Source organism: Eriocheir sinensis, chromosome 14, assembly GCF_024679095.1.
Source record: "Eriocheir sinensis breed Jianghai 21 chromosome 14, ASM2467909v1, whole genome shotgun sequence".
In the NCBI taxonomy this organism is placed as follows: Eukaryota; Metazoa; Arthropoda; class Malacostraca; order Decapoda; family Varunidae; genus Eriocheir; species Eriocheir sinensis.
Window position 1 is genome coordinate 11,600,894 of NC_066522.1, and position 11,802 is coordinate 11,612,695.

General features: G+C 41.6%; 1 protein-coding gene across 5 annotated transcripts in view; it reads right to left on the reverse strand.

Moving 5' to 3' along the window:
• LOC126998450 (NCK-interacting protein with SH3 domain-like) overlaps positions 1-11,438 on the reverse strand; it is a 19,216-nt gene extending 7,778 nt beyond the window's left edge. Inside the window, exons 1-11 of one of the 5 annotated variants that reach the window (XM_050860144.1) lie at positions 10,990-11,438; positions 8,490-8,684; positions 7,691-7,888; positions 6,833-7,049; positions 5,626-5,728; positions 4,833-4,926; positions 4,347-4,431; positions 3,879-4,051; positions 1,532-1,654; positions 787-866; positions 148-251 (exon numbers count right to left, since the gene is read on the reverse strand). In XM_050860144.1, the coding sequence (XP_050716101.1) occupies positions 148-251; positions 787-866; positions 1,532-1,654; positions 3,879-4,051; positions 4,347-4,431; positions 4,833-4,926; positions 5,626-5,728; positions 6,833-7,049; positions 7,691-7,888; positions 8,490-8,684; positions 10,990-11,313 (1,696 nt within the window). In that variant the 5' untranslated portion in view covers positions 11,314-11,438. The other 4 variants (XM_050860142.1, XM_050860143.1, XM_050860145.1 and 1 more) reach the window with 4 other exon arrangements.
• Between the last annotated feature and the right edge of the window lie 364 nt (positions 11,439-11,802).

Consider the following 11,802-nt stretch of genomic DNA (forward strand, 5'->3'; position numbering starts at 1 on the left):
AAAAGAATAAGATTCATTGCTATAAGATGTATATAATAACTTATTATAAATTAAATGTATTCACTACTGTTATGCAGCATGATATCCCTCATGTGACACTGATAACCGCAATGATGTTTGTAATATGGCTATGTGGGTGAGACATACTGAAGTGGGGGTAGGGCAGTGTGTCTCCCATGCACAGCACCATGCCCAGCACCAGGGAGATGTACTGCAGCTGCTCCTCACTGCACGTGCTCTCCAGCATCTCTCTGGATAAGAAAATTAGACAATTACACTCCTGCTGCCCTTGTTTAGGATCCTTGCCTGTCTTGTATAAGGTCTAATGCAAGGCAACATATGACTGAATATACAGAGACATGAGCCAAATAAATTTTCCTTGAAAAAAGACACAAATAAACCATATATATATATATATATATATATATATATATATATATAGCAATATATATATATATATATAGATATATATATATAGATATATATAGATATATATATATATATATAGATAGATAGATAGATAGATAGATATAGATATAGATATAGATATAGATATAGATATAGATAGATAGATAGATAGATAGATAGATATAGATATAAAGATATAGATAGATAGATATAGATAGATAGATAAAGATATAAAGATATAGATAGATAGATAAAGATATAAAGATATAGATAGATAGATAGATATAGATAGATAAATAGATAGATAGACAGAAAGATAAATAAATAGATAGATAGATAAATAAAGATAGATACTTCCTAGATAGATTACTTCCTCACCTTGCCAGTTCTACAGGAAACACAGAGGCAGACAAGTAGGAAATGTTGGCAGCTGACATTTGGCACACAGCCCCAAACACCTGAGGGATGGACTGTTATTAGAAAGGTTAAAGCAAATAGGACACAATAAAAAACAAGAGGGCAAAACTTCACAGCTTATTATATATGCTGATACATTAGGTGCTCTCCCCCTTCTGAATTATGGTAGTAACAAGGCAAAACTTATTAGCACTGAAATACTGTCACATCACCCACACCTCATCAACTCTTATGGATTGTCTTCCACCCCTTAAATTTTGCCGCAGTGTTACTTTCTTTGGTATCTTTTATAACTATTTTTAACAACTCTTCTGAACTTGTTAACTGTGTGCATCCACCATTTCCACAAGAATTTCTACCCAAGCCCAACTTTCTAATACAAGAGTAAACTCATATCTTCATTCTCTCATCTCTTTTAAGTGGTAAACTATGGAACAGCCTTCCTTTGTCTGCATTCCTTCATTTCTATAAACTAAACTCTTTCAGGAGAGAAGGATCAAGGCACCAATTTGACCAAAAATAATCACTTATTTTGAAATTTTCTGAACCCTTTTGTAGGAGTAGCAAGATGCAGACTTTTATCAGATTCATTTTTCTCTTGGCCTGCCAATTCCTGCCAAGAATGTAAAAAAATATCTATAAACATTAATATAAATTTTTCTGTTTATATCATGCAGTGTAATTTGCCACCTCCTCCCTTACACACCTGCAGCAGTATCCTCCTGAGGGGCCAGCGGGTCTCCATCTGGTAATATTGGACCAGCGTCAACAGTGGCCGGAAATCATCCAGAGCCAACACCCGGCGACATGCCTCCAGGTCACCAGTGTTCTGTTGCGACACACACACACAAAAAATAAATAAATAAATAAATAAATAAATAAATAATAATAATAATGATAATAATAAAGAAATATATATAGAAATTATATAAAATTAATAATAATGACAATGATAATAATAATGATGATAATAATAATAATAATAATAATAATAATAATGATAATGATAATAATAACAATAATAATAATAATAATAATAATAATAATAACAACAGGTTATTGATCACTTTATGTATGAAAATTACTTATAACTACACATAAAAAATGAGAGGGAAGAATATATTTTAGATTACAGGAAACTGTCCATGTAGCCAAAAAATCTTTGTCTCAAACATAATGAAGGTTTTAGTGACTCGGGTGATGAAGACCAGAGCAGATTTGGATAATGCACAAATTTGTTTACAGTGCATTTGTAGCAGCAGTACCAAACCTCCATTATGATCAAATATTTTGCTGTAACTATCTGTATGAACAAACAAATAAACATCCCCCAATCATTGTCCCCCCCCTCCCCCTTCGAGCACCCACAGCCATGCACACACCAGCAGCTCCAGCAGGTCGGTGAGATGCGCAGCTATGGTGTGTTCGTCCTCGTGCAGCGCCCACGACCGCTGCTGCTCGTCATCCTTGCAGGCACGCAGCTCCTCCAGCAGCTCCACAAGACGGCATCCATCCACGCTGTGCTGCCAAGAATTCTCCCCAGCATCCTTGTTGCCTGGAATGATGTGAGAGTCTCTTAAACACAGTCCTAAAGCAATGGTTATGAAGATATTACAGAAGGTTGCCATTATTGGGTCATTCTCTGCTTGCTTTTCATAATTTTGTTTTATTAGACATTCTTTTGTAATCTCACACCATGCCTGATATCTAGCCACCGAAAGCTGAGAATCAACACACTGTTTTATCACTAAACTAGATGGAAATATCAAGGAGTAAAAATGGCAAGCTTGCTGTTGATATTAGCCACATCATGAATGGCTCGGTAAATAATATCTTTGTTGTTTCCGTACTTTCTTTGCCTGAGAGGATGTGCTGGCAGAGAGGGTGGAGGGCTGGCACCACAGACCCAAGACTCTTCAGCACGACCTCCACAACCTGAAAACAATGATGATAAGAAGACAGGGAGCTTCAAAATATTAGTAAAGTGTAAGGATTAATAACCAACCTTAACCCGGTAACAGCGGGGATCATGTTTGTAATGGTCCCTCTAAGCGAGAAAAATGAGAAAAATCATCACTCACACAAACCATTTCATAATATATATCGAAGCATTTGTGATCAGTTTATGTATCATCTATTTTGGGGGGTTTAAATCATGGCACAAATTTGGCCCGTCGCTGCTGCACGGTGAAGCCACAAATTTGGCCCAACTGCTACCGGGTTAATTAATGTGTTATAGCTACACCAGATTATACTAAACAAAGCTTATAAATAGATCTCACAACAGAATAAACTTTTAAAGGCATCTCTCTCTCTCTCTCTCTCTCTCTCTCTCTCACTAGGAGGCACTCCATCAGGTCCATAAGCCTTGAGGATTGAGGCCAGAGGCATAGAAACATCATTTTGAAGAATCTTTATAACAGGCATAAAGGAGTCAGAGGGGATGAGTAGGAGGAATATGCCCAGAATCGTCCAGAGTGGAGTTTTTAGAAAAAGTTTGAGAGAGAGTTCAGCCTTAGAGATAGATGAGGCGGCAGTGTTGCCGCCAGGACTGAGAGTGGAGGAAAGATGAAGAAGTGAAGTTGGAGGAGATGTTTTGGCTAGATGCCAGAAGTCACGGGAAGAGTTAGAGAAAGCAAGGTTTTGACATTTTCTATTAATGAAAGAATTTTTGGTTAGTCGGAGAATAGATTTGGCACGATTTCAGGCAGAAATGTAAAGTTCATAATTAGCATTAGTTTGAAGGCTCTGGTACCTTTTGTGAGCTACCTCTCTATCATTGACAGCACGAGAACAAGCGTGATTAAACCAAGGCTTTTTTGCGTGAGGAGTAGAGAAAGAACGAGGAATGTATGCCTCCATTCCAGAGACAATCACCTCTGTGAGATTTGGATAATGCACAAATTTGTTTACAGTGCATTTGTAGCAGCAGTACCAAACCTCCATTATGATCAAATATTTTGCTGTAACTATCTGTATGAACAAACAAATAAACATCCCCCAATCACTGTCCCCCCCCCTCCCCCTTCGAGCACCCACAGCCATGCACACACCAGCAGCTCCAGCAGGTCGGTGAGATGTGCAGCTATGGTGTGTTCGTCCTCGTGCAGCGCCCACGACCGCTGCTGCTCGTCATCCTTGCAGGCACGCAGCTCCTCCAGCAGCTCCACAAGACGGCATCCATCCACGCTGTGCTGCCAAGAATTCTCCCCAGCATCCTTGTTGCCTGGAATGATGTGAGAGTCTCTTAAACACAGTCCTAAAGCAATGGTTATGAAGATATTACAGAAGGTCGCCATTATTGGGTCATTCTCTGCTTGCTTTTCATAATTTTGTTTTATTAGACATTCTTTTGTAATCTCACACCATACCTGATATCTAGCCACCGAAAGCTGAGAATCAACACACTGTTTTATCACTAAACTAGATGGAAATATCAAGGAGTAAAAACGGCAAGCTTGCTGTTGATATTAGCCACATCATGAATGGCTCGGTAAATAATATCTTTGTTGTTTCCGTACTTTCTTTGCCTGAGAGGATGTGCTGGCAGAGAGGGTGGAGGGCTGGCACCACAGACCCAAGACTCTTCAGCACGACCTCCACAACCTGAAAACAATGATGATAAGAAGACAGGGAGCTTCAAAATATTAGTAAAGTGTAAGGATTAATAACCAACCTTAACCCGGTAGCAGCGGGGATCATGTTTTTTAATGGTCCCTCTAAGCGAGAAAAATGAGAAAAAATCATCACTCACACAAACCATTTCATAATATATATCGAAGCATTTGTGATCAGTTTATGTATCATCTATTTTGGGGGGTTTAAATCATGGCACAAATTTGGCCCGTCGCTGCTGCACGGTGAAGCCACAAATTTGGCCCAACTGCTACCGGGTTAATTAATGTGTTATAGCTACACCAGATTATACTAAACAAAGCTTATAAATAGATCTCACAACAGAATAAACTTTTAAAGGCATCTCTCTCTCTCTCTCTCTCTCCCTCTACCTGGTGGCTGGCTGTGAAGCTGACCGAGGCCGTGCTTCTCACTTCCTCCACCAGACTGCGCAAGTAGCCTTCAGGAACCTGTGACACCAGTGACCTATCGAGGGACAGAGACACAACTTAAGCAAGAATGGAAGGTTATGAAAAATGTGACATGATGATGATTCACCACAAACTCTTTAACTCTCTCAAGCTCTGAAGGACATGCAATATCTAGTACTGAATTGCCTGTAGCTCTGAGGTATATTCTCCCCTTACTGGAATGGCAACAGTAAAGATTAACAATTTTTACTCTTCCTACACTTCTTCCTGGCAAGATTAAACTCTCCTACTTCTCTCATGTTTTCCTCAATTTTTGTCAGTCCATCTAATTGACACTCTCAGTCTCTAAACCAGCACACATTATTATATCAAACTTTCAACTCTCTTCAAACTCACGTAAAACCCGCCGCTCCTAAGACATGTATATGGAGAGAATGGGAGGATTAGAAGAATGAGCTGGCAAAGAATGTATAAAAGTCAGGTTGCTGCTATGAATACAAGAGGGCAACCCACAGCAAAATAAGAGGAGAGGATGATAGATTACTTAAGAGAGGAGAAAGAAGAATAAGAAGATTGTGGTCTGCAAGATGGAGTGTACAGATAAAAATAAATGGAGACTCTTCTGCCATGGCTACCCCCTTGAAGGAGTTCCAAAGAATAGGTGTGACAGTAAACTAATAAATAGATGCATGAGGAGAAATTTGTTTCCCTTATAATCTGCAAATACTCTCTCTTTCTCTCAATCATTCCCTACTTGATGCTGGCGTGGACCCCGGACTCCACATCGCTTCTCATCTCTGACTCATAGCCGATGCTGGTGTCATGGCCCTCACTGCTGCCGCTGCTCTCCTCTTGAACTGTGAGGGTGAGGGATGGCTTTCAGGGACAAGGGCGATCTACACATATTATATAGAGGGTTTATCACAACTAGGATCAAATATTGCCCAGTAGTTTTATATTATGGGTTATGTCTAACTATAAACACACAGCCTGTTGGTTATGAGAACACAGGCAGAGTTTTAAAGAAAAGACAATGAGATGAATGTGGCCACAAGCTGAGCGGACCTGGGTTTATGTAAATGCAGTATCAAAAGTATATGATGCTTAAAGGTACATATAAATAAACTGTTTTATCAGTAATCTAACATTACAAATCAAATAAATCATTAAAGGTTATTGCACTGGGTGCTTCTAACTTAAAGTTGCTGTATTATTTCATTCCTCTTTAGTAAACAAGCTTTTTGAAGGGTTTACTAAACTATTATGAGTGAAAATATACTACCTCATTACTTTTCTGAATAATAGAGTAAGTTCTTGTGTCAAACATGAACATCCAAGAAAAAAGTTGAATTGCTGAAAATTAGACTGAGGTGTTTCAGTGCTTAAATTTAGTGGGTCAGATGTCTGTTGATTAATTATTACTGTGTGACCTTGGCTGGCTCGGCAAAAAGGTTAATCCAGCCGGTAAATCAGTTGTGTCCAGTACATGAAAACACCATAAGTGCTGAGTTTACTATGAGCTGTTTAGAGGAATGGACCACTGGATGGGTGGTTCCTGTGTGTGTGTGTGTGTGTGTGTGTGTGTGGATGGACATCAGTAACTTTGTATTATCTGCTTCAAGTGTCAAGTGTTGTCTTGTGGTCAGAGGGTTGGCAGAGGAAGAAACACATGAATACTGAGTTGATTGACCAATTTTTTACCTGTTTACCCATCTCCCACCACCACTGATTATCCATGCTGCTCCTGCTGTCCAGGCAACACCACATCCACATCACACCTGCCCATGCAACCACTAAACTGTCCTTGTCACTCCCATCCAAGTACCTGCCCTTATCCCCTCACGTCCCTTTCAGGCATTTTGTTCTATTACATATTTTCAATCATTCACTATTTTTACCTTTCCATTCATCATTCTAACTCTTCTACAATGCACCACTCACCCTCCACCTACGATAGTTACCAAGAGAGTCACCACGTGCCATGAAGCTGGTTGTGGTTTCAACAACACTGGCCGGCTGTTGCTGCTGTTTCTGCTGCTGCTGATCCTCACTCGCCAGACTAGCTGAGGACACACTGGGCGGGAGGGATGGAAGGCGGGGGGTGCTGGGGAGATTTGGAGACGGGAGGCCACCCCCAAGGCTGGTAAGGCTGTCAGTGCTGAGCTGGGAAGCTGAGCGCTGTTAGAATAAGGAGAGGATTGATGTGAGTTTGTATCACCGTGATGTTTACAGTGCTGGTGAAATCTCAATGATATGCTCCTCCCTCCCTTAATTTCTGATCCATCCTATTTTCTCTCCTTTTCTTCAGGCATCCACCTAATTTGAAACTTATTTCAGAAGAGTTCATCATATGTTTATGTGTGATAATGTATGAGGCTGACATGATTTTACACAACTATCATGTTGTTACTGAGAGACAAAAAAGGCTTCAGTATGCCTCCCAGTGACAGACAAGCATGCTGCTGACCATATCCAATAAACAATAAGAGGAGCAAGAGACTGGGGTTCATGTCAGCTATGACAATGACTACAGAAAATCAAGTCTCCTGTCTGTCTCCATATTTCAGACTGAAGCCCAGCATCAGTTCTACTATTTCGTATATCCACTTAACAACATTTGTTTTTCATGGTGAAAATGCCTTGTTACTGCTGGCAGTTGGAAGTATATCATATTCTACATAATTATTACAGTTGTTTCTCATATAAAAAAATCATAATATAACAATAACTCTTTGTTAACGAGCATAATGATAAAATGTAGGGACATAAATGAAACCCTTAAAAAAATAGATGGAGATGATAAATGGCCAGGGACTGACCTGAGGGGGCGGTGGTGCTGGGCGCTTGACAGGGGCAGTGGCGGGGGGACAGCGGGCATGCCATTTCTGCCGCAGTTCTACCAATCGCTGCAGTGCCTCCTGCTCTCCCCTGCTGTAGTGCCCACCCCGCTCACTAGCATTGAGGTGGGTGGCCTCCAGGCATCCATCAATGAACTCCAGCATGGCAACAGCCTCTGTCTGGGTGTGGAAGACAGAGCAAGGGTTTGAACATTTTGTTTAGAATATACCTTTTATTTCAAAGAAGTCAGTCTTTGAGGAGAATCAGCAACTCCCAATGTTCCTAGTGCTCATAAGTCAAACTGAAATGGTTTAATTATTCAATGCTGAAAGTCACAGCATTGTTAATAGTATAATAATGTACATTAAATATTGGATTAGGAAAAAAAAACATATACTGTAAGACAATTAAAAACACTCAGGAGGTATTGGGCGTTATCAGAAAACATTTCACTCAAGATACCTTAGAATAAGAACATTAGTCTAAAGATGAAAAAAAATAATATAATACACATGTGCCACAGCTACATAAAATATTTTAGCTTATCTCAGGGAATATGAATGAAATAAAATAAATAACCTCAAACAAATTAGTTATTTTCTAGTAATAATGGCCCTAGTACATACTTAAATTGCAAATGAACGATACAGCATAATCAAAAAATGCAATCAGAATTAAGGCTGTACGAACACTGTTCTAGGCATAATGCTAAGGAACCCAAAAATGCTTTTAAAACCAAGACTCAGCATCAAAGCAAAACAGCCCACCCAGAAAACTTACCTCCTCATTGGCTACATAGTTTTTAGGAACATAGCCAAGGGCACCACGCTCACTGATGACATGCATCCAGTTGGGGTCCCGTGACGTGCCCACCTCCAAGAAGCGTTCACCCGCCTGGAAGCCCAGCGTCCGGGCATGAGTCCCCTTGTAGGCATACAGTGAACGCAGCATTGTGGGGAAAGGAGCCGAAGGGCACTGTAACGAAATGATAGCTTCCGTGAATTGGCAATTTTTCACTCATTAAAGAGTATAATTTTCTTATGAATCTAACTGGCTCTTTTACTTGTAATATTAAAGTTGTCTCTTAATTTGATGGATATATAAAAAATGTATTATACAAATTAACAAAGGAATAACAACTGTTGCTACAAGTGCATAGATAAAATGCAAGATCTTCCAATGGGCAACTCGGGACTTTGTGGGATAACCGATAAATGTGAGTCACGCATTATGGTATAGTCAGCCCTCCACGAACATGGCTTTTGACAACATGGTTTTGTCACAATGCAGTAGTACCCAAAATGTCCAAAATTAAAAAAAATAAAAAAAATAAAAATATATATATATATATATATATATATATATATATATATATATATATATATATATATATATATATATATATATATATATATATATATCACAATGTGGCATTTCAACGGGCGGGCAGTCATGATGTCGGTAAAACTACAGAGCAACTACTTCTCCCCCTCCACCACTCCAGCCTCCCCTACCCCCAACACAAGCCTGGGGACCTGTGAGGAACTGGGGTTTAGGGGGGGGAAGGCAAAATCACTGAAAAATGAGCTTCCAAAATTTCCCTAAAAAAAATCCCTAAAATAGGGAAAATTCCCTGGTCTCGAAAGTAAGGAAAGTCCATAACATGTACTCTTGTAACCTATTATAACATAACCTAGCAGCCAATGTGTTGACGAGTGTTGGGCTTGTCACTGGACGGTCAACGTAGTGGAATAGTAATGATCCATAGACGTTGCACATATTTCTAAGAGAGGAACTACTTTCTTCAGTGCATGATAACCAAGTCGAATCCGTTACAAGGTTCAGTTAGGCGAAGAGCACAGTGGAGAACAGATAAACACTGGACTTAGAAAATCTCAAGGCATCCCCACATATTTAAGCCGTTGACGTAGTAAATTGGTATGAATCGGTAACTAAAACCTTAACAAATGTGAAGCAAATGAAGTATCCTATGCACTCCCCATGCTATTTTTTCAGTATATTAGAAGCAGTAGTTAGCTAGATTAACCAGGGGTTCCCTCTGTCAGAGGCTGGGAGCCCAACCAGGTAAACCTCTTGCCTGGTCAGATATTACATGACTGCACAAGGTGACTTCCCATCACTCATGATGCAATACTAACCCTAATATCAATTATTTACTCTTACTCCACAACAAGTCTACACTGACAGCTATAAATGGATCATAAGTGCTCTGGATTTTTAGATATATGGCAAGGCCACAGTGTCCTACATTTTTTTTTTTTTTTTTACGTTGTTGCCTATTGCGCCGGTAGGCATCTTCCCGGTGGGGCCTGATGGTTGGCCCAAGGCTTCTTCCAGGTGGGGCATGATGGTCGGCCCAGCCCGTTCTGGCGCAGGCGAGTGTTTATAGTGGCGCCATCTTGCATTGGCTCATGCTGCCCCCCGGAACTCATTCTTGATTCGCTTGGACGGCTTCCTCTAGAGTCCGGGTAGATGGGTGGTCTTCAGGACAGCATGTGGGTAGTTTTAAGCCACTCGGCGGTGACTGAAAAATCCAAGTGGTAGCGTGGGGATTCGAACCCGCGTCGTCCATCACGCGGTGAATGTGGGCCCAGTACGCTACCAGTTCGGCCACCGCCTACATGATATGTAAGTTTCGTTATTGCACGTGACATGGACAAATTAGAAAGAATAACCACATAATGTAACAACCTACTTCCTCCCACTCCTCTCCTTGTAATGCTATGTTCTGCCTTCAACCCCCGACAGAGGCAGGTCGCGATCCCACGCCAGGGAAAACCAGGAACACCCAGCCCTGTCACGACGCACGACGAACACTACGGCAAGGGATAAGGCACTGATAACCCATGGCACCTGCACTGTCACCTGCACCACGCCTCCCGCACAGTCACCTGCACCACGCCTCCTGCACCGCCACCTACCCCACGCCTCCAGCACTGTCACCTGCACCGCCACCTACACCAAGCCAGCGGCGACACACAGGGCCCAGGGCATGCCGGGGACACACGCCGCCACGCAGACACACCTGTCACTGCTGTCACTGGTCACTGCCGCCGGGGGAGCAGCGTGCAGCACTCAGCCCTCCTCCTCCTCCTCTAGTATTAGCTGCCGGCGGGTTGTCCCAAAGGCGCAGACGCAACCACACGCGCGCCCCGGCTCTTCCTCCCTCGGCCACTGCTCTCCCTCGGCTGTCCTGGCACTGACACCGGGTCCGCCTAGGGGAGGGCCATCATGCGTCTAGACGGGGACATTTATTTACATTTATGAGGTAATCTATAGGCGCCGGAAGTCGATATTCAGCCTTGGTGTTCTCCTCCCCGCGGCCGATCGGATCAGATGGTGGAGCGGCTGTGTCTGCAACGGCGCCTCCTCCTCCTGGGGAAAATAGGGCAATAAAGACCTCAGCATTAATTAAAAGAGGAGTAAAAGGAGAAGTATAATGGTGGAAAACGAGCAGAAGGACCGAAAAGGGGAGTGCAAGACGACTAAAGTAGGCCAAAGTTAAGAAATCGAAGGAAAAGAAATTAGGAAAGGAAAGTCCGTGGAGGCAAAGTGAACAGAATAAGTATGTAAGTGTACGCATTGATGTAACTTGGAGTATGTGGTGAAGTGTTGAAGTGTGAAGAAGAACCAGGGAGGACCTTAGAAGCGATACAAAGCGGTCAAAAGAAGAAGTCTCTAGAACGGGTTTTCTTCTAAATTGCTTTCTGTCTTATTTTCCAGCACTCAGGCACTGTATTTTCTTTCTTTTCCATGTTGTACTGATCAAAAGAAAGTGTCTAATTTATGGGGCTGGTGGAAGCTTTGACCGTCTCCTTCAGTACGAGTCTCCTTCCTGCTGATGTAGTGATGCTCTTCTGTCCGGGTGTCATCGAGCCAGTGGTCTTATTGCACTGCAGACACTGGCAGACTATTTCTTTTCTCCTTTTTTTTTCTTTTGTGACGTAAGTACAGTTTGGCATGGCAAGTACAGATTGGGAAACACACCCCACTTCCAGTCTTAAATTGATGATCTATTCCAATTCAGTCTTAATCTATTCTCTTTAGGCTTACGGTAGACAAACTATGAAGA